The following is a 24,628-nucleotide window of genomic DNA, read 5'->3' on the forward strand; positions in this document are numbered from 1 at the left end:
GGGAAAGTATTACTATTTTCTAGAAGGCTAAGAGCAGATGGAAGCATATGTCACTTGCTAAAATGCTTAATTTAGTTAATGTAATGGTGTCTCTAGTGAACCCAGAAGAAACAACACCATCTGAACCTTTTGAAAAATTTTGAACCATTAACTTCAGACAGTCTTTTTTTAAGACCCCACATATGTTTAAAAGACAAAATGTGTGGTCTGCCATAAATATAGTAAGAAGGGACATATAAATTAATTTAATATGTCAAATTAAATTAAGTTGGTGTTAATATTAATGACCATTAATATGGCATGAATGACCACAGCCATATTAATAAAACTCTGAGGATTAATCACGTAGACGATGACTTTTTCAAATGTTTTTATTGGCCCTTCCATCTGATACAGCTGTAACTTCGTGAACAATCCTAAGATGAAAAGGCCAATTTTCAAACTAATGAAGATAACTTTTTTTTCTCTTAAAACAGGTTTCCTCATTGGTGGCACCTACCTTTTACAAATTCAGATCACAGAAGATTCAGAGATCTAAATCATTACATGGAACAGATATTAGATGGATCACATGAAGTTACAAACGTATGTTATAATTTATTTTTCTATTTTTACAGAAAACATCAACTATTTTATATTTTATATGTGAGTGTAGTGGTTTATATCTGTAATCCCAGTACTTTGGGAGGTCAAGGTGGGAAGATTGCTTAAAGCCAGGAGTTTAAGTCAATCCTGGGCCACAAAACAAGACCTTATCTCTACAAAAAATTTTTCAAATTATCCAGGCATGGTGACACATGCCTGTAGTCCCAGCTACTCAGGAGGCTGAGGCAGAAGAGTCATTTGAGCCCAGGAGTTGGAAGCTGCAGTGAGCTATGATAGTGCCACTGCACTCCAGCCTGGGTGACAGACCCAGATTCAGTCTCTAATAATAATAATATTTTATGATAACATTCTTTGGGTTCATTCATCCAATGAATATGTATGCCTAATTTGTATAAAATACATGAACTGAAAACTGTGGAGCAGCAAAACAAGTATAGAACCTTGACTTCAAATAACTCCAATGAAATAATATGTGATAAATGGACGATCAGTGCTGTGAAGTGCTCTAGAGTTTTAGAGGAGTAAGAATCATTCCCAATGCAATAATAAAGGAGAAGCAGGCACCTGAGCCGAGCCTTTAACACTGAGTAGGATTTAACAGAGGTGGTCGGGGGAAGTATCTCAACAATGTAAGAAAAATTATGAGTGAGAAAAACCAAAAAGAAATCGTATTCTTAAAATTGAAATATGTTGCTGCTGTGACAAGTTACCACGCACTTGGTGGCTTTAAACAGTACATGTCAATTTTCTTTCCGTTCTGGAATTCAGAAGTCTGAAAAACAGGTTTTATGGAATTAAAATCAAAATGTTAGTGGGCTGGTTCTGGAACCTTTTCAATTTCTAGAGGCTGCTTGTGTTCCTTGGCTTGTGGCTCTCCTCCAGCGACACAGTGGCACACTCTGACCTCTGATCGTGTCATCACATCTTCTTTGGCTCAAATTCTGACCCTTCTGCCTCCCTCTCAGAAGGGCTCTTGTGATTACATTGTGTCCATCTGGGTAATTTAGGATAATCTCACCATCTCAGGATTCCTAATGTAATTTTATCTGCAAAGTCTCTTTTGCCATGTAAGGTAACATATTCAGAGTTTCCAGGGATTAGGACATGAACATCTTTTGGTAGGGAGTATTATTCTGCCTATCACAGGGATCTAAGAAAACGTGCAAGGACACAGCTCTGATGGATCTCAGCATTCTTGTGAGGTAAGAGTTTGGACGCAAGCCCAAGTTGTTAGAAACTAAAACTAGGCCTTAGAGAGCTTGTTAGTCAGGGTTCTCCAGAGAAACTGAACCAACAAAATTGTGCATGTGTGTGTGTGTGTGTGTGTCTCTGTGTCTGTATGTGTCTGTGTGTGTCTGTGTGTGTGTGAGAGACAGAAAGAGAGAGAGAAAAGACGAAATTTGTTTAATTGGCTGACATGATTGTGGAGGTGCAAATCCAAAATCTGTCGGGTGGGCTGGCAGGCTGGAGACCAGAGGAGATTATTTACCATCTGAGTCCCAAGACATTCTGCTCAGAGGTAAGTCTTTGTTCTGTTTAGGTATTCAATTGATTGGATGAGGCCTACCCATATTATGAAGAGTAATATGCTTTACTGAAACTCTACCAATTTCAATATGAACCTCATCCAAAAAAACACCTTCACAGAAGCATCCACAATAATGTTTGACCAAATATAGGGGTACTGTGACCCAGCCAAGTTGACAGACAAAATTAACCATCACAGGAGTCATGAGGAACTAAAAACACTGTGAAGTACAATGCCCCTCACCACTTTGGTAGATCTTGGCCCTCCTTACTAGACTACCACATTGTTCTTCTTACTATTTCTTTTTCACCTTTAAATTGTAAAATGTAAACACACTCAGAAACATCCACAAAAGAAAATTAAACAGTTCCGGGGTAAATTATAAGAACACCCCTGTAACCGTGCAGTAGTTTCAAAACATGTCTGAAAATTCTTTGCCACCCTCCTATCAAGAGGAGGCAGCTTGTGTCCCACCCTCTTGGTCCCAAGAGGGCTTCTGTCATTTGCTCATCAAATAGAATATGGTGGAAGTGACCCTTTATGACTTCCAAGATAGGTTAGAAAATGCCACGCACCTTCTAACAATTTCTTTTGGAATGGTCACTGTGGGAGCCTTCAGATGCCATCTTGCAAGCTGACCTACCCTGAGTCTGCCAGGCAGAGAAACCAAAAAGATCAAATCCGAAGAGAGGTATCTAAGGAACAGCAGCTGTACCAGTCTCCAGCTGGGACTCCATCCCCAACCACCAAATGATCACAGTTTCATCAGAGACCCCACGCAGAACATCCAGCTGAGCCCTCTCAAACACCTGAACTAACAAATAATAATAGAATGACTGGTTTTAAGCCAACAATGCAGTGATAGCCCATTTCCAAGGTTCATGGATTTTTATTGTTGTATAATATTTTATTATACAAACATATTACAATTCATCTGTAGATACTTCTCTACATAGACTTTTGGAATGTTTCCAGTTTGGGGCTATTACAAACCATACTGTTACGAACATTCTTTCACATGCATGACTCAGTATCCACATGTTGTTCCTACACCCAGGAATACAATTTCCAGATTGTAGGATATACTTATTTCAACCTTATAATGACCAGTTTGTTCTCTCATTTGCAATAAATACATTTTCCAATTTTCTATACTTGGTCTTTTTAATCTTTTAAATTGGGGCCATTCTGGTTGGTGTGCATCTCATTGAACTCTTAGCTTGCATTTTCCTGTTGCTAATGAGCTTGAACACTTTTTGTTATGTTTTTTGGTCATTCGGATATCTTCTTTCATGAAGTGCCAGTTCATGTCTCTTTACCATTTTTCTATTGAGTTATTTAACATTCATTTACTGATTCATTTCTTGGTTGAAATTGTTAGAAGGTGTATTTCTTCATATATTGTGGATAGAAGTTCTTCATTATTTAAACAGATTGAAAACAATTTTCTTCTACTCTGACCTTGTCCCTTTGCTCTATCATGTCTTCTGATGAACAGAAATACTTAATTTTAATGAAGTGAAATGTATCAGTATTTTCTTAGTAAGAACATACCCTACCTCAATGTCATAAATGTGTGAATCTTTTGGGGTGATCTATGATCAACGGCTCTTCTTCTTTATTCAGGTTTACAATGTGCCTTTCATGTAATGCTTCTTTATCCATAAATAAAATGCACATTTTTTTTTTGAGACGGAGTTTTGCTCGTCACCCACGCTGGAGTGTAATGGCGTGATCTCGGCTCACCGCAACTTCTGCCTCCCAGGTTCAAGCAATTATCCCGCCTCAGTCTCCCCAGTAGCTGGGATTACAGGTGCCCACCACCACCACACCCAGCCTATTTTTGTATTTTTAGTAGAGACGGGGTTTTGCCATGTTAGCCAGGCTGGTCTTGAACTCCTGACCTCAGGTGATCCGCCTGCCTCGGACTCCCAAAGTCCTGGGATTACAGGTGTGAGCCACTGTGCCCTGCCTGAGATGCACACTTTATTAATACACACACTCAAGCAGCAGGTAGAGAACAAGAGAGAGAGAGCAAGGGACCTGTGGGCCAAAGCGTTTATTGAAATTTAGGGCATTATCCAAGCAGGTTTCCCACAGGGAGTTCCAATTAGAGGATTTAGAGCAAGCAGGCACAGTTTCTATAGAGTTGAACGGTGACTGAAGGTAGTCATTGTAGCATATCTATGCAATGCATGCAGTGTGTGGGTATGAGTGGAGTGAGTCAAGAAGGTTATATCTATCTGACCCATAGAGAGATGGTCACCAGGAGGTAGTTGTATAAGAAATATCTGGATCGACCACATCAAGGAGCTCGAAGGCAGAGAACCGAAAACTGTCAAAGACGACTAAGACTTTCTTCTAGTATTTGAAAGTGCAACTTATATTCAAAATAAATGCCAAGGAAATGGAAAATTATAGAGATTATAGAGATGGCTGCTTAACTTTACTTTCAACCTATATGGAAAATTATACCTATATGGAAAATTTCAACCTATGTGGAAAATTATAGAGATGGCTGCTTAACTTTACTTTCAACCTATCTAACTTACACATTTAAAATTCGAATCCCTTCTAGTAAAGGTTTGATTGCACCCCACAAATCTCTCTATATAATACTGTATATACAAATTTGATATACAATACCATATTTTCTTTCTTATTCTTTCAAAATATTTATAAACTTTTCATTGTGATTTCTCTTGTGGCCATGGATTTTTAGGAAATACTTTTTAATTTTTTCAAACATATTTAGCCTCTTTTTTGTTATTTTATTTCTAGCTTAAGTATGTCAGAGAACACACCTATAGTTTCAATTTTTTCTAGATTTTGTGATGTTTTATTGTCCTAAATATGGTCAGTTTAGGTAAAAATTCCATGCATGCTTTAGAAGAATGCACCCTGTAATTGTGAGAAGCAGTGTTCTACATATGTATATTAGTGCAAATTGTCATCTTGACTGATTTTTGTTTTGCTTGTTCTCAAAACCAGTAGAGAAATATTCCACTATATTTATACATCTAACTACTTCTCATTATCTTCCTGTTAATTTTTGCTTTATATGTTTTGTGGCTGTTATTAGGATCACTTACATGGAGAATTGTTATATTTTTCCCATTATATTGAAATTTTCACTAACGTTCACGTGTCTCTCCTATCTCTAACGATGCCTTTTGTCTGAAAAGTCTTTCTTCTGTATTACTAATATAGCCAAGCCAGCTTTATTTTGGCTAGTGTCTGCATGATACAACTTTTTCCATTGCTTTACTTTCATCATTTCATATTTTTCCATTTCAATGATCACTCTTATAAGCAACACACAGATGGGTTTTTTTCTAAATCTAGTAACATAATTTTCATCTTTTACTTGTACTGCTTAATTATTTACATTTGCTACTGTCATGGATAAATACATGTGTGCATGTGTCTATGTGTATATGTTATACTCAAGTCTATCACCTAATGCTTTCTCTCTTTTCTTCCATTCTTTTTTTAAATTTAGTATTTATTTTTCCATTTTGTCCTACGTAACCTCAGGAGTTATAAACTCTTTTACTGTTAGGAATTACCATAGACATTAAAGTATGTGTCTTTGACCTATTTAAGTCTAATATAAATTAGAATTTTTATGAACTTCGCAACAATACAAGGTCCTTAGAGCCCTATGCCTATTTAACCCACTTGTGTCTTATATTATTTACAAATAATGTACATTTATATCTGTATCTATAAACTGATGAAGTAGTTATTATTTTTAATTCATATAATCAACATTTGTTTAGTCTTTTATTCTTGAGGGATATTTTTGCTGACAATACTATTTTAATAGCAATTATATAAAAATATATATTTATATATAAAGCTATATATCATACAGCCTTATAATTATATAAAATATATATTTATATATAAAGTGATATATATAAAGCTATATATAATATATAATAAAGCTTTATATTATTAAATATAAAATTTATATAATAAAGCTTTATATAGGTAGCTATATCCATATATCTGCTGATATATATGAATATAATCTCCTGATATATATAAATATAATCTGCTGATACATATCTGCTTTTGTTTTTTTGCACTTTTACTATAATCTGCTCAGATGTAATGTTGTTACTTTTATCATATTTGAGCTTCAGAGCTTCTTGAATTTGTGCTATGATGTCTTTCATTAGTTTTGGAAAGTTTTCAGATATTATAACTTCAAATATTGCTTGTACCATTTCTTCTCTTTTTCTAGGACTGTAATAACATATATGTTAAACCTTTTCTCTATATCCTTTATGCCTCCTACTCCTTACTCTTACTGCTGTATTTTTTAATTATTTTGTCTCTTCATGCCTCATTCTGAGTAGCTTCTTCTGACATAACTTCTGGGTTATTAATTCTCTTTTATCTGTGTTTAATATGTTATTAAACTCATTCTTTGAGTTCTTAATTTCAAACATTATGTTTTTCAGTGTTATGATTTCCATTTTTATGTGAGTTCCCCATTTTTACTGAAAATCTCAGCCTTTTTTATTATATCTGCAAATAGTAAGCATAGTTATTTTTAAATCTTTCTTAAAACTCCACTATTGAGAATCACTGCATGTATGATTCTAATGTGTAATGTTTCTACTGATTTTCAATCATGTAGTCTTGTTCACTTGTGAGTTTAGTTATTTTCTTTTTTATTGTGGCCAGATATTATACTGCAATATACTTTGCAGAAATAATTTACCACCTAGGTTACTATTATCTTACTGTGGAAAAGAATTAAATATAGGGATATTAGCAATCTAAAATTGCCAAAATTCAATTGCAGCAATTCAGATTATTCAAAACTGAACTATAGCCTTTGTGAGGGCCTCTTTCTGGTTCGTCCTTATTCCTCAGATATAGCCATCTGGGGTCCAGACCCAAGGAGAGGCAGATTCACCAGGAGCCTACCTGGAAGTCCTGGCTTCAATTTCCTTTCCTCCTGAGTCTGCAAAGTGGTCAAAAGTGCTGCTTAACTTCTCAGCCTCTCAACTGCTCCCACTTGTGTGAGTAAACACCCACAACAGAGAAGCAGTGCCAAATCCTGGACCCACATTCCTGAATTGGTGTCTTCCTTCCAGATCCTACCCTGGTAATTTTTCACTATCTTGTTGGCTGTCTAACACTTTCCAGCAAAGTTTAAAAAGCAAATGTCTAGCTGTTTCCATTATTCTCATTAGAATATTTGGACAAAATGGCCTAACCTACTATCACCAGAAAATGGAGTCTAAAACTGCAGCCATCACCCAAGCTACCCTTGGTTTTAAGAGATAGCTGCCATTTTGCTTCTCCATCTCTTTCTTGTGCTCTATTACAACCATTCTCTCATAGGTTACTATTATAGGGCCTCAGTCTGTGGTCACTTTCCAGCCCAAAAAGTATTAAAGGATTTCTTATTGGGCTGTTTGCTGCTACCCACCAGTGGCTCTGAGAATAGCCTAGAAAATTGAAGGGAAATGCCAAACCCTAATTCTGTCCCATCTCACATGTGGATCAAAAAAGGCTTTTAAGATCACACAAACACACACAGATACTCAATATATGCACAGAGCATACAACTTCTGAATGCTAAAAGGAGCTCTAATTTTTTTTATTGTTAGGTTCTCATATCATCATCCTGTATGAAGGACTCATCTTATTTGAGATGAATGCTACATTTCATAGGGAGGCACCAAACTAACAGAATATTCTAGAGTTCTTGGATAGACACAGGATCTTTTAGTGATTTATCTGAAACATTATCCTTAAAAGTAAAGAGTACAAGGCCTTTTGAATTTTTTGCCTTTTGATGTAAGAGTGAAGAACAGTTACAGAATATTTTTAGCTAGTCCTCAGATCTTGATAACTTTAATGTCACCCATGAGAACCCATTTCTAATATTAACACGACTAGTCAATAAGCCACCATTTTTATAAAGAAAAACTCATCTGTAACATTCAGTTTGCTAATTACTAAAATGCCTATTATCAAGTTCTGAGTGAATAACAGAAGCACATGTACTGACTGCATCTAGAATGGGCTTCTTGATTAGAATACTAAAAGCCCCCTCCTTTTTCCCTCCCCATACCACTGCCCCAATTGTGCATCTTCGATTAGGGCATTAACAGGTCATTACTAGACTCGACTCTACAATCTTGATTAAATGCCAGCAGCACTTGGGTTATACCTTGACTTAAGAGACATATATATAATACCATGTTGCACATGCAGACATATTTCAAAGTAAATTACAGGCATTGTAACAGTAGGAAAACAGCTAACCCCATAACTAGAACTTACTAAAGGGCAAAAGAGCTCTATTTTTTTCTCAGCTGTCAGTTAAACAACCTTTCTTTTCCACTTGAATCTTGGGAAAGCGTTTAGATGAAATTACATCTCAAGTCATGGTTTAAATTTCTTTTGTTACATTCTATATAATAGATTGAATCAGTATATATTAAAAAAGTACTAAATTTAAAAAATATATCAATGCATATATACAAAATAGCCTCCTAAGTGTAAAATAGGCTCACTAATTCAGCATGTTGGCTTATTGCTGTGCCTCCTAGTTTATTAATATTGTGGTTTAATGATAAATAGATGTATTTAAAGAAGAAAATCCTACAGGGGTCCTAAGCACTGTTAGAGAAAACCTGAGTTGTCAGTAAGGACTGCATTAGACTGCATATAGTCAGGAGCAAGAAGAGGTAAAACTTTTAGATCTCGTTCAGCAGTTACTAAGAAAACAAGTGGTTTTCAAATTATAGTTCCTATATGGTGCTGGGGATCTCACCTTGAAACTTACATAAGAATGTTAAATATTGGCCCTATCTAGATCTACTAAATCAGAAACTCAAGGGGTGGGACCCAGCAATCTTTGTTTTTAACAAGTCCTCCAGAAGATCTCAATACATGGTAGTTGAGAACCATTGTCTCAGACAATAAATATCTTCCCATTTATTTTTCAGTTTAAATATGGTCAGTCATTTGGCCTCCAATATAGCAGGTACTCAAGTATTCTATTATATTACTGATTCTTAGCAAATTTTGATACAAGAACATTGCGCTGCAATATTATTTCAAGGCTGGTAGACTCTCAGCTGGAGATGCTATGTTGTGTCAAAGGGCAACTGCCTGAGCACTTAAGGAGGTGTACTCAACTAATTCCAAGTGACGTAGAGAAGGCATCCCCGATGGTATGGCATTTAAGATGATATTAAAGGGCAAGTAGCAGTTGGTAACTAGAAATCAGGAAAAGTCATGCTAGGCAAAGAGAACTGCAAAAACAAAACATTATGGTTACACGCTTTCTCCTGTTTAGAAACTTAAAGGACAAAATGGCTATATTTATCTCTATTTTTACCCCATGTCTAGCACTAATACTCTTACCAATGTTTATTACTGTTTTTGTATGAGTAAATGAATAACAAAATCATTAGCACATATTAGCCTATAAAACTTCTGCTGCTATTGAAAACCTAAAGGACTGAAAGATTGCATCTGAGAAGTGATTAGCCATGGTCTCTAAACTTGTTTATGCTTATATCTTATAAAGTTTTTATTTAAAAAAATTGCTCATGCTTCCAAAATATATAACTCATTTAAATACATTTTATACATAAACTACTATACAAATAGTGACACACATTTTAAAACTTGTAGAAAATGAAAAATTTAGAAAAAGAAATTTGAATGTTATTACAAAATAAATATTCATAGTACTTTTAATATTTTCCTTCACTTGAGTGCATAATCCCACATGAATGTCATGACAGAGACCTCTGGCAATGTAGAGAATGATCTTGGGAATCCTCTTCACTGCCAGCTCTGGGGTAGGCTGCACTGGTTGTCTAGTGCCATGTCCAGAAACATTGCCTGGCCATGGGCAGAAAGGATGAATGGTAATAGCACACCAAGTCATGACTGTGTCCTCCAGAAAGATCACTCAGATTATGCAAATCGCATTTGTAATGTATCTGTTATGAGCAAAGGGAAAGAAATGAACAGTATGTGCTCACTCGCTATGAAGATAGAATAGTGTAATAGGGAAACTGAGAGTATAATGATGTTAGTAGTAGGAGGAAACAAAGAAGTAAAATAAAATAATTCTTGAAAACATTGTTAACAAAACAATAGGAAAGCAAGATATTTTATGTGCATTCTCAATATAAAATTATATGACATGTTTTAGTATATTTGCCTTTCTGTCTCAGTTAATGGAGAATGAATTATGACTAAAGCTTCTGCCCTACAGAATCAAGGAAACTTAATTCATCACATTGGGTTCCAAGTGATTTTTTCATGTTAAAGAAGCACATAGAATGTTGACATCTTAATGTCCCTCACTGATGCTGACATTCTCTGAAGGTCACGTCTGTTCATTTGTACTGTGGTTAAGGGCTGTGGATATGGCAGTAACCGTAAAGGAAAGTGCTGAGGGAATGGTGGATGGATTGTTATCTTTGCATGCTGAGGGCAGTCTTACTGATTATAATAAAGCTGTTTGGAGACAATACCTGTCCAGCAACTGCTGAAATTGTCAGGTTTGGGCTATGTAAGCTGAGGCCAATAAGTGCAAAGTAAAAAGGCATCTAATTTCTGGGACTGGTGTGAAGAAGGTGAATATTGGAAGCAGCAGACTTTCAATAGGAAACTCCTAAATGTATCTGCTATGAAATCTCACAGGATGGGTTAAGATGGAAGTATTAGCAGAGGGCTGTCATGAGAGCAGAAAGCAAAGAAGCCAGGCATGTACAGGCAGAGAAGGTTTTTTGTAAAGGTGTAGTTCAGCACAGCAAGGCTTAATGAATATTGTTGTCCATCATACTCATTGCTGCATGGGGACGTAAGACCAAAACCAACACCAAACGTGGCTTGCAGTTTTCATCACATTCACATTTACAAATGTGCTAATTAAAGTACTACCCTAGAGGCCCCGAGGAGAGATGTGTTTGTCTTCTTTTGTGTCTCTTTTAATCTCCATTGGTCAGTATTTATGGAAAGCAAGGCTAAAGAAATTCCAGGCACTACATTGTTTTTATATTGAATTGAATTAAAATCTAATGGGAGAAGGCATTTATATCATCAAACATGAAGTACTGTTGTGAAATCACATAGCCTAAAAATACTCCAAGTGAGAATATTTCAGCCATCTTCTAACACTGGAGTTTCAAGGAGGGGAATCCTGTCTTGTTCCATAATAGTCTCATACTAAAAGAAGCTAAAATTATAGATATAATAGCTTCTCCCAAGGTATCATCCTGGTAATTAACTTAGTTGATTTTGCATAATGAATATTTAGGGTACCATACCTTCCTGAGATGTATAATCTATATCTCACTTATTATTTGCCCTTTCTGGACTACAAAATAAAGTAGTGCTATATTAATAGATGCCAAATCATCAAAACTTAAATGTGGACACTGAGGAGCCTCAGCGTATTAGCTGCCACATTGAAAATCACTGTCTTAGTCATTCAACAAATGTTTATTGATTGCCTACATTTTATACTCTCCGGCCAGGGATGCCAAAATAGTACCTGGTAACCAATTGTTTTAGAATAAACTGAGAAGATTTTAGAAGGATTGTTCAGAGCCCCATCCTTAAACATGCTGGTTCTAAAGGTAGAAGGTGGTATATTAGGTATCTGTCTTGTATTTCAATAATTCTAGTGATTCAGATGCACAACCAGGTCTGGGAAACTCTACCCCAGAAAGTAGGAAGCTGAATCAGACACAAGGCTGCCATAAGAAGCTTACAGTCTTTGTCTATATTCTGTCTATGTTGATATGCACCAGTGGCCTCATAAAGACTTTTATAACTTCACACATTAGGATTTTTTTTCTCCTATATTACAAAGGAATTTTATGGGACTTGGGATGATATTCATTATATGAGTTATATTGTGATGGAACAGTCATGATGTCATCAGATGCTGCTCAGCATTAACAAGCAGTGTGACCTAACTAATCACTCATGCTCTCTGTGATGCATAATGTAGTCAGATTTTAATTATCTGCAAGTAGGTTAGTCCTCATAAAAGCATTATGCATCTCCGTATGTTTATGGACACTTGCCTAAGTCAGTTTGTTTATATTCAGGAAATAAAAACATAATTTTAAGATTAAATGAAACATTATTGGCCTAAAGATCACATAAATAATTCCAAACCAAATCATGTTATTTTCAGATTTTTAAAATTTTGTATTACCGATACAGCTCCCTTTTTTCACATATATTAACATAGTTATCTACATAAACATTAGAATCTATGTAGACTATGTGCCATAAATATTTTTACTATTTTAAGTGATATGAACTGCTTACAAGATGTTTTCATGTATTCACAAATTTTCTTTCCTCTTGCTAATAAAACAAGAGATTAAACTTGCATCTACACTATTTATGCTGAATACTTCCATAATAGAATAATCTGCATCTCTGATTCTAGAAAAATTCTTCTAAAATGTTTTTCACATTTTATAGTTGCTTGTCTTATGACAACATAGGAAAAGTAAAGATAATCCTATATGCTTCTACACTAAAACACACCCCAATTTTAGTTATATATCTATTTATAACAATTATAAAATTATTTTACATCATTACATAACTTGTAAAGACTTTAAATTTTTACTGACACTATATGTAACACTCTTGATTAAGAGCTTTAAGTTGGTTGCAGACAAGAAATTAGAGAGATTAAAAATAATGCAATATATACTTTACTCTCATTGAGTTTACAATACTGTAATAAATACAGATATTAATATAAATAACATATGACAGTGAGTGGAAAAATGGAAGAAAAGGAAGTAGAAAATGTAGCTTTAACATGAAATCGTACAACCTTAACTTGCTAATATCAAATATTATTATGTGCCCTTCTAGTATAATTCTTAATTATAAACAGTCTTACTTTTGCCAAGGGAATGAGATAAAGAGACTGCTTTAAAGGCCAGAATTGGTTAAGTTAGATGGGCAAGAGGTCTCTGGGGATTTGTTCTAAAGACACAAGAGCAGCCCAGGTGGAGGGATGCCTATAAATCTCTGAGATCTCTCTGTCTTTCTGTTTCTCTGTCTGTCTGTCTCTCTCTCTCCCTCACACATGCACGCAACTGACAAAAGAAAATGGATATCCCAATACCTCTTCTAATGCAGTTGATCAGTTTAGACATCCTTGTTCCATATCTACCTGGCTTGTTTTTTAGCTTCACTCTTTTCCTCAAAACGGATTTAAACTTTTTTTCTTTCAGTGTTTGTAGTTCATTCAAGTTCATTCTTGTAGTACTAACAAGAATTCCTTTTGCTTCTTTAAATTTTGCTCTGTTTTGGTGGAATTGTGTTATGGACTAAATAAGATCTTTATAAAGAGTAATAGAAACTGCCGGGCGTGATGGTTCACACCTGTAATCCCAGCACTTTGGGAGGCTGAGGTGGGTGGATCATGAGATCAAGAGATCAAGACCATCCTGGCCAGCATGGTGAAACCCCCATCTCTACTAAAGATACAAAAATTAGCCGGGTGTGGTGGCATGTACCTGTAGTCCCAGCTACTCGGGGGGCTGAGGCAGGAGAATTGCTTGAATCCACGAGGTGGAGGTTGCAGTGAGCCAAGATCACGGCACTGCACTCCAGCCTGGTAATAGAGCGAGACTCCATCTCAAAAAAAAAAAAAAAGAGAGTAATAGAAACATGTAATAAAAGTAATAGCAAATGGTAGCAGTACCTAAACAAATGTGTACCCATATTTGAGGTTAGCTGAGATATTCAAACAGCTGTTGTTTTTAAAATTTTTAAAGCCATATTCACTGTGAGCTTTAGCTCTTCTCAGTATTGTTGTTCATTACCAGAAGTTCCCTAAAATAAGAAATTGATATTACTTAAGGTTTAAGCAGTGTTAGTTTTTTAAAGCAGAAATCAAATGTCAAAATAAATCCAAATGGATAAATCCTATCTTAATCGTGAACATATGTTTCTTGTTCCCTGCTTGGTAAACCCAGATGTTAATTACTACATTTGTCACTACATTGCTCTTTTCTTATTTGGAGCTAGCTGAGATTATGTTGCATGCAGGATAAATGTCATATGTGTACCATCAGTAAAGCCAAGATTACTTTACACAGTCTACTAAAATGTCGATGACATTTTAAACTAGAATTGTAAAGGATTCTTTAGAAGTTCACTATTCTTCATAGTGTCATTCTTCCATGTAACTCTAATATGAATATAGTGGGTTGAACTACATTAAAGACTGGACATTCTGACACACTGCTTTATAAAAAAAGCAATAAAATAAAATTACTGTTCAACTTTGATTTAAAACTCTTATGGAAATTCATTTTTAAATTCACATTTTTACAGCACTTCATCGTGTTTGAGAGAGATAGATTTAGCTTATTGTTTTAACTCACTAAAGCTAAATCTTGCAGCCAATTCTAGATATTGGCTGACCAGTTAATAAATGGGAATGCTTAATGTGCTATTTTTAAAGAAAGAAAAAATTGATCTCACTGTTATATTACATTACTTCTGGCCTTTGCAAGTACTTTAACTCTGCAGTCTTTGATACCGAGAATATGTTCAGATGACATAGGAAAAGCACTTAGGTTTTAAGTTACTTTGAATTGATCAACTCTCTCAAAAAATCAATCATATTAAATTGTAAATGACTTAACATAATTGGCAAACAAAATATCTGAACTTAAACTATAAACCGATGAAGATTTTAATTTAAAATTATTCAGTTGGGTTTCAAATTTGTTCTTTATTGATTGCACTGTTAAATTTAAAAGCACATTATTAGACACTGAAAATCCTATATTAGAAAAACATATCTACTCAGACAGTGAAAAAAATACATATATATATACATATATATATACATATATATACATATATACACATATATATACATATATATACACATATATATACATATATATATACACATATATACACATATATATACATATATATATACACATATATATATATACATAAAACCTCATAGCGCATTTCATTTAGCTTAACACATTTAGCTGAGTCATTGATATCAAAGGACAGTAACTTTAGATCCCCTAAGAAAAATCCCAAACGTGTATTTATTCACCAACTATTTAACGCTCTACATAGGAGAAGTGTTCCAAATATGTAACAACTCTTAGTGCACAAGCACTGACCTAGTCAGGATGATTGCCAACCACTAATGTGCCTTTATGGCCTGACAAGCTTGTATTGGCTGAACATTTACTGTGATGGCAAAAACTTGGGAATGGAGAGTGGGGCAAGGAGTTTGAATCTAAACCCACCACATTTGAGTTGCCCATAAGGCTTCCAGAGATGTCAAGTAGGAAGGCGGATTCATGTATCTCGAGTTTAGGAGGGAAGTTAGGCTGGAAATATTCATAATGCAGTTGTCAGCAAATAATTGATTATGAAAGGCATGAGACAGGATGAGATTACTTAGGGTGAGAGTGTAAATATGAAAAAGAAGCAGTCTGAGGACTAGACTGTGCAGAATCCCAATTTTAAAGCTTGAAGAGATACAGGAGAATCAACAAAGGAGGCTGAGCAGGAGCAACCAGTTGGACACCAGAAGGCTGTGGTGCCTGGAATTTCAGAGAAAAGCATATTTCAAAGAAGAAGGGATAATAAGCTGTGTCAAATGCTACTGATGGTCAAAAATTGAGAACTGACCACTGGATTAAGCAAAAATGGATATGATTAGTGAAATGAAGAAAAACAGTTTCAAAGCAGGCTGGACAGGATGGCCAGCTAGAAGCAGCTAGTGTGCACAGCTCTCATGGAGAGAAATAGAAGGCGCAAGGAAATACAGCACCTGCGACTGAAGCATCCGGGTTCACGCATTGGGATTCATCAAGAAAACAAGTCAACCCACAGAGAATGGAGAAAAGCAACAACCGCCCACTCAGAAGTGACACAGAAACAGGGGAACCTCCCCAGCCCAGGGAAATGGTAAGTGAGTGAGCAAACCCCAGGCACCACAGTTCTCCCATGGATCTTTGCAACCCTTGGGTCAGGAGATCCCCTCGTGAACCCACTCCACCAGGGCCTGCTGTCGGACAGACTGAGCTACGCAGAACCTTGGCAGAGCGGCCACTAAGACACACGCGAAGCACCAGGAGCTTTAGATACCGGGCTTCCCAGCAAAAGTGGCTGCAACTCTGGCAAAGCGAAAGGTTAGACTCCCATACATACCCCTAAGAAAGGGGCTGAATCCAGGAGGCTGAGCAGCAATGGTGTGCAGGCTCCGCTTCCTCAGAACCTGGCAGGATGAGACCCACTGGCTGAGAATTTCAGTCAGGCACTGGTAGCAGCATTACACCTCCCTGAGACAGAGCTCCCAGAGGGAGGTGTGGGCTGCCATCTTTGCTGTTTTGCAGCCTTAGCAGTTACTGCCTTCAGTGCAGCCACCCTAAGAAAAAGCAGTCAGACTGCTTTTCTTTTTTATGTGGGACCCTGACCCCTCTTCTCCTCACTGGGCAGGACCTCCTAGCTGGTATCACCAGCCACTCTCACCAGTGTTTTCTAATTGGCAGTGGTTGCAAGCCTCTCTGGGAAGCTCCCACAGAGAGGGACGGGCTGCCATCTTTGCTCTTTCACAGCTTTAGCTGTTGTTGTTTTCAGGCGCTAGAGAGTCCGGGGTGACTATAGGCTGGAGCAGTCCCGTGGCACAGCACAGCAGCTCTGTGGAGAAGCAGCCAGACTACTTTTTCATATGGATTCTGAATCCTATTTCTCTTCACTGGGCGGAATCTCCTGACTGAGGTCTACAACCACCCCTGTCAGTGTGTTCAGGCCAGCAACAAGTCCATACCTCCCTTGGATACAGACAGAGCTCCCAGAGAGGCTTTGCTGTTTCAAAGCCTTTGCTGTTGCTACCTTCACTGTAGGTGCTGAAAAATCGAAGGTGACTGGGGACTAGAGCAGACCCCCAGCATACTGCAGCCCTACAGAAAAGTGGCCAGACTGTTTGTTACATGGGTCCCCAGCCCTGTATCTCCTCAATGGGTGGGTCCTCCTGGCCCGAGTCTCCAGCCATCCCTCCTTAGGAACATCGAGAGAGTAACAGCTCTGCAACTCCCTGAGACAGAGCTCCCAGTGGGAGGGGTGGGTTGCCACCTCTGCTGTTTTGCAGCCCTTGTCCTGCTGTCTCCAGGCTCTGGAGAGGCTATGGAGATCAGGGCTAGTCTAGACCCCCAGCACAGACCACCCACCGCACAGAAAAGTGGACATACTGTTTGCCACACAGGTCCTGGTCATCACTTCTTACTAGGCAGGGCTTCCCAACCTGGGACTCCAGCACAACTACCCTTCCTCTGCCTGACCACTTTAATCAGAGGCAGCCCACCAGTTAAAGGAACACCCACATGCAAAGATAAGAAAAAACCAATGCAGGAACTCCAGCAACTCATATGGCCAGTTATGTCCTCCAAATGACTGCACTAGTTCTCCAACAAGGGTTCTTAACTAGGCTGAGTTGGCTGGAATGACAGAAATAGAATTAAGGATATGGATAGGAACAAAGATCATTGATGCTCAGGAGAACAGCAAAATCCAACCCATAAGAATCACAATAAAATAATACAGGAGCTGACAGATAAAATAGACAGTTTTTTTTTTTTTTTTTTTGAGACAGAGTCTCGCTCTGTCGCCCAGGCTGGAGTGCAGTGGCGCGATCTCGGCTCACTGCAAAGTCCGCCTCCTGGGTTCATGCCACTCTCCTGCCCCACCCTCCCGAGTAGCTGGGACTACAGGCACCCGCCACTGTGCCCAGATAATTTTTTTTTTTTTTTGTATTTTTGGTAGAGACAGGGTTTCACCATGGTCTCGATCTCCTGACCTCATGATCTGCCTGCCTCGGCCTCCCAAAGTGCTGGGATTACAGGCGTGAGCCACCATACCTGGCTAAACAGACAGTATTTTTAAAAACCCTAATAGATCTGATAAAGTGGAAAAACATGCTAAAAGTATTTTACAATACAATTACAAATATTAACAGCAGATTAGACCAAGCTGAAGAAAGAATTTTGGAACTTGAAGACTGGCTCTCTGAAATAAGACAGTCAGAAAAAAATAAAGAGAAAAAGAATGAAAAGAAATGAACAAAACCTCTGAGACATATGGAATCAAGTAAAGAAGCCAAATCTATGAATTATTGACATCTCTGAAGGAATGGGGAGAAAGCAAAGAACTTGGAAATATATTTCTGAATATAATCAATTGAAAACGTCCCCAACATTGCTAGAGAGGAAAACAGTAAAACTCAGCAAATATAGAGGACCCCTGCAAGATTCTACAGAAGATGATCATCCCAAGACACATAATTATCGGATTTTCCAAGATTGAAATGAAAGAAAAAATATTAAAAGGAGCTAGAGAGAAAGGGAAGGTCACCTACAAAGGGAACACCATCGGGCTAACAGTGGACCTCTCAGCAGAAAATCTATAAGCCAGAAGAGGCTGGGGGCCTGTAGTCAACATTCTTAAAGAAAAAAAATCTTCAACCAAGAATTTTATATGAACCAAATTAAGCTTTCTCAGTGAAGGAGAAATAAGATCCTTTTCAAATAAGCAAATGCTGATGGAGTCCGTTACCACCAGACCCACCTTACAAGAGATCTTGAAAGGAGCACTAAATATAGAAAGGAAGCATTATTAACAGATGATACAGAAACACACTTAAGTACACAGACCAGTGACACTCTAAAGCAAACACACAAACAAGGTGGCATGATTACCAGCTAACAACACAATCACAGGATCAAATTCACATGTAACAAAACTAAACTTGAATGTAAATGGGCTAAATACCACATTTAAAAAGAGTGGTCAACTGGATAGAAAAGCAAGACCCAATGGTATGCTATCTTTAAGAGTGCCATCTCACACACAGTGACACAAATAGACTCAAAATAAAGGGATGGAAGAAAATCTACCAAGCAAATGGAAATCAGAAAAAAAAAAAAGCAAGAGTTGTAATCCTAATTTCCAACAAAACATACTTTAAACCAGCAAAGATTAAAAAAAAAAAAAAAAAGAGGGCATTACATAATGGTAAAGTGTTGAATTCAACAAGAAGACCTAACTATCCTAAACATATATGCAGCCAACACAGGAACACTTAGATTCATAAAGCAAGTTCTTAGAGACCTACACAGAGATTAGACTCCCACACAATAATAGTGTGAGACTTCAACACTCTACTGACAGTACTAGACAGATCATTGAGGCAGAAAATTAACAAAGATGTTGAGGACCTGAACTCAACTTTGGACCAAATGGATCTAACAGACCTCTATGGAATTCTCCACCCAAAAACAACAGAACATACATTTTTCTATTTGCCACATGGCACATACTCTAAAATCAATCACACAATCGGACAAAAAACAATGCTCAGCAAATTCAAAATAACCAGAATTATACCAAACACATTCTCAGACCACAGCAAAATAAAAATAGAAATCAAGACTAAAAATATTGCTCAAAACTATGCAATTACATGGAAGTTAAACAGCTTACTCCTGAATGGCTTTGGGGTATACAATGAAATTAAGGCAGAAATCAAGAAGTTCTTTGAAACTAATAAGAACAAAGTTACAACATGCCAACATTTCTGGGACACAGCTAAAGCAGTGTTAAGAGGGAAATTTATAGCTCTAAACACCCACATCAAAAAGTTAGAAAGATCCCAAATTAACAACCTAACATCACAACTAAAAGAACTAGGGAATCAAGAGCAAACCAACCCCAAAGCTAGCAGAAGAGTAATCAGATAAGAAATAACCAAATAATATGAAATAACCAAAATCAAAGCTTAACTGAAGGAGATCAAGACACAAAAAACCTCAAACAATCAATCAATCTAGGAGTTAATTTTTTGAAAAAATTAGTAAGATAGGCCATTAGCTAGACTAACAAAGAAGAAAAGAGAGAAGATCCAAATAAACACAATTAGAAATGACAAAGTGGACATTACCATTGACCTCACAAAAATACAAACAACCATCAGAGACTTACTTATGAGCACCTCTATGCACACAAACTAGAAAACCTGAAAGGGATGGATAAATTCCTGGACACCATCCCAAGACTGAACCAGGAAGAAACTAATTCCCTAAACAGGCCAATAATGAGCTCTGAAATTGAATCAGTAATAAATAGCCTAGTAACCAAAAAAAGCCCAGGATCAGAAAGATTCATAATTGAATTCTACTAGATGTATAAAGAAGAGCTGTATACTTACTACTGAAACCATTCCAAAAAATTGAGAAGAGACTTTCCCCAAATTCATTCCATGAGGCCAGCATCATCCTGATACCAAAGCCTGGCAGAGACACAAGAAATAAAGAAAACTTCAGGCCAATATAACATTGATTCAAAGATTCTCAACTAAATATTTGCAAACCAAATCAGAAGCACATAAAAAAGCTAATTCACCACAATGAAGTAGGCTTTATCCCTGGGATGAAAGGCTGGGTCAACATATGCAAATCAATAAATGTAATTCATCACATAAACAGAACTAAACACAAAAACCACACGACTATCCCAATAGATGCAGAAAAGGCATTTGACAAAATTCAACATCCCTTCATTTAAAAAAATCTCAATAAACTAGATACCAAAGGAACCTATCTCAAAATAATAGACGCCATCTATAACAAACCCACAGCCAACATCATACTGAATGGGCAAAAGCTGGAAGCATTCCCCTTGAAAATCAGCACAAGATAAGGATGTCCTCCCTCATCACTCCTATTCAACATAGTATTAGAAGTCCTGGCCAGAGCAATCAGGCAAGAGAAATAAATAAAGGGCATCCAAATAGGAAGATAGGAATTCAAGCTATCTCTGTTTGCAAATGACATGATACTATATCTCAAAAACCCCATTGTCTCAGCCCAAAAGCTCCTTAAGCTAACAGACAACTTCAGCAAAGTTTTGGGATACAAATCAACATACGGAAAGGAGTAGCATTCCCATACACCAACAAAGTCAAGCCAACAGCCAAATCAAGAATGAAATCCCTTTCATATTTGCCATAAAAAGAATAAAATACCTAGGAATACAACTAACCAGAGAGGTGAATGATCTCTACAATGATAATTACAAAACATTGCTCCAAGAAATCAAAAATGACACACAAATGGAAAAACATTCCATGCTCTTGGATAGAAAGATTAATATCATTAAAATGGCCATACTGCTCAAAACAATTTACAGAATCAATGCTATTCCTGTCAAGCTACCAATGACACTCTTCACAGAACTGGAAAAAACTATTTTAAAATTCATATGAAACCAAAAACCAACAACAACAACAACAACCAAACAAACAAACAAAAAAACAACAAAACAAAACAAAACAAAACAAACACCTGAATAGCCAACCCAATCCTAAGCAAGAAACAAAACTGGAGGCATCATATTACCCAAATTCAGAACTATACTACAGGGAGACAGTAACTAAAACAGCATGGTACTGATTAAAAAAAAACAAACAGACATATATATAAATAGAACAGAATAACAAGCCCAGAAATAAGGCTGCACACCTACAGCCAACCGTTTTTTGACAAACCTGACAAAAGCAATGGGGAAAGCACTGCCTATTCAATACATGCTGCTGAGATAACTGGCTCACCATATGCAGAAGATTGAAACTGGACCCCTTCTTTATGCCATATACAAACCCACTCAAGATGGTATAAAGACTTACATATAAAACCCAAAACTATAAAAGCCCTAGAAGACAACCTAAACAATACCATTATAAACATAGGAACAGGCAAAGATTTCATGATGAAGACACCAAAATCAATCACACCAAAAGGAAAAATTGAAAAATGGGATCTAATTAAACTTAAGAGCTTCTGCACAGCAAAAGAAATAATTAACAGAGTAAGCAGAAAACCTACTGAATGAGAGAAAATACTTGCAAACTATGCATCTGACAAAGGTCTAATATGCACATCTATAAGAAACTTAAATTTACAGGAAAAAAAACAACCCCATTAAAATGTGGACAAAGGACATGAACAGACACTTTTCAAAAGAAGACATACATGTAGCCAAGAAGCACAGAAAAAATTACTCATATCACTGATCATTACAGAAATGCAAATCAAAACCAATGAGGTACCATCTTACACCAGTCAGAATAGCTATTATTAAAAAGTCAAAAAATAACAGGTGCTGGAGAGGTTATGGAGAAAAAGGAATGCTTATACACTGTTGGTGGGAGTGTAAATTAATCCAGCCATTGTGGAAAGCAGTATGGTGATTCCTCAAGGAGCTAGAAAGAGAACTACCACTTGACCTAGCAATCCCATTACTGGATATATACCCAAAGAAATATAAATCATTCTGCCATAAAGACACATACACGTGTAGGCTTATTGCAACACTATTTACAATAGCAAAGAAATGGAATCAACCTAAATGCCCTCAATGGCAGATTGGATAAAGAAAATGTGGTACATATACACCATGGAATGCTATGCAGTCATAAAAAATAGCAAGATCATGTCCTTTGCAGGAATATGGATGGAGCTGGAGGCCACTATTCTTAGCAAACTAATGCAGAAACAGAAAACCAAATACCAAATGTTCTCACTTATAAGTGGGAGCTAAATTATGAGAACACATGAACACAAAGACAGGAACAACAGATACTGGAGTCTACTTGAGGGTGGAGGTTAGGAGGAGAGAGGGGATCAGAAAAAATAAGTACAGGGAACCCATGTAACAAACCTACACACGTACCCCTGAGCTTAAAAGTTTTTTAAAAAAGAAAGAAGATTAAAGTTTTAATCAGGAGATCTATTTATGGATCTATTAATAAATTAGATATGATTTTAAAATTAAAAAAAGAAAAACAGTTTGATGGGAATGTTAGGAACAAAAACTTGATTGGAATTGCTTAAGGGAGAATGTAAAGAAAGGAATTTGAGATAGAAAGCAGAAAACAATCTTTGCAGGAGCTTTGCTCTAAAGATGAAAGAGTGTGCAGAGAAATGTAGGTTAAGATTTTTCTTTATTAAAATAAATTATAGCATCTTTATGAATTCCAGTGACCTAAGACTGGCAGGCAAGTGCGTTAACAAGAGGTAGAAGGCCGTATAGTCAGTAGACATGCTATTCAAATCAGGGTATTTTTATGAAGGAAGAAAAAATAGAGGTTAGAGGAGCAAGGAAATGCAAAGAGGATGCCTACCCCACCTTCTTCTGGGACAAGGATTATTAAGAAAATGAGAGGGAACACAGATACCAATTCAGAGACTTAAAGGGGAGGAAGAATGGAGCACTCAGAGAACACAATTTGTTTAGCACATAAGGAATTTTGCCCATGGCATTCTCCAAGGCTAATTGCTGTCTTTTCTTTTTCCCACAATGCTCCATTTTCATCTCTCTTAAAACAAACATGATTGTAATGCTTTTCTTCTTTACATTGATAAATAGGTCAAACTAGCCTTAAGCTAGAAGAGGAATGTGCTCTAGGTTCCCTACGATGTTCTCTCTTTCTCTCTCCTGCCTGTTCCCCCAACAGCACTCTTCACTTCTATAGTCCATTTTCAGTGGTCACATGAGTGAGCCTGGACTTGGTAACCACACAGTCCCAGTTTTGTTTGTACTGATTCCAAACAATCATTTATTCTCTCTGGTATCCAACTTTCTCATTTATCGTATACAGTAGTTAAATTCAGAGTTTTGGTTTTTTTTTTTTTAATCTGGGAAACTACAACCACTTGAGGAATTAAGCAGAAAAGAAACATTCTTCATAATGTGAGAATCTTCTAGGTATTTCAGGACACTTAGGATAAGTGACCTTGCCCATTAATTTCTAGCCGTATCCTCCAGTCCTTGACACAATCAAAAGTATGACCACATACTTTCCAAACACTTCATATTCTAGGGTTGATGGATACAATACGGGTTACCCAGTTAAATTTGAATTTTCCATAAACCATAAAGTTTTTAGTAAAAGTATGTCCAAAATATTGTATGGGCACCCTCTGTTTTTATTACTCTAGCTGGTAACGCTACATATGGGGAACCATCCTGCATACATCGTAGACTATGTGAAAATGGCCCCTTAGAGCTGTGCAGTATCCAACCTACACTACTAAATGTGGCAACACTGCTTGGAGGTCAATACCAGTGGAGAACACTGGCATAGGTTATTAATGAGAGCAATTGTAGCACTGATATTTCTATAAATCTTCAGACTATCTATTGGTGCACTGTGCTAAAAAGCTGTGGGATGCATACATATAAGCAAAGTCAAGTCTGAGAAAATTTAAAAGTTGATCATTTTGAGATCCAGTAATATTACTTTTTGTACCTTCTTCATCTCTTTTATTGATTTATCCCTCTCTTGACTCTGGATCTTGTTTGTTTATTCCCGGGAGAGAAAATCATCTTGTTACAACAAGAAGTTAGTATTTAGTCAAC

At 36.8% G+C, this 24,628-nt stretch overlaps 1 protein-coding gene across 3 annotated transcripts in view; it reads left to right on the plus strand.

Moving 5' to 3' along the window:
- The window catches only part of PIK3C2G (phosphatidylinositol-4-phosphate 3-kinase catalytic subunit type 2 gamma), a 398,295-nt gene that overhangs the window by 310,940 nt on the left and 62,727 nt on the right, over positions 1-24,628 (plus strand). For all 3 annotated transcript variants that reach the window (XM_032159742.1, XM_058442576.1, XM_032159744.2), the window contains one exon: positions 477-585. In XM_032159742.1, the coding sequence (XP_032015633.1) occupies positions 477-585 (109 nt within the window). The remainder of the gene's footprint in view (positions 1-476; positions 586-24,628) is intronic.

The sequence above is a fragment of the Hylobates moloch genome, unplaced genomic scaffold (genome assembly GCF_009828535.3).
Source record: "Hylobates moloch isolate HMO894 unplaced genomic scaffold, HMol_V3 SCAFFOLD_8, whole genome shotgun sequence".
Taxonomy (NCBI): domain Eukaryota; kingdom Metazoa; phylum Chordata; class Mammalia; order Primates; family Hylobatidae; genus Hylobates; species Hylobates moloch.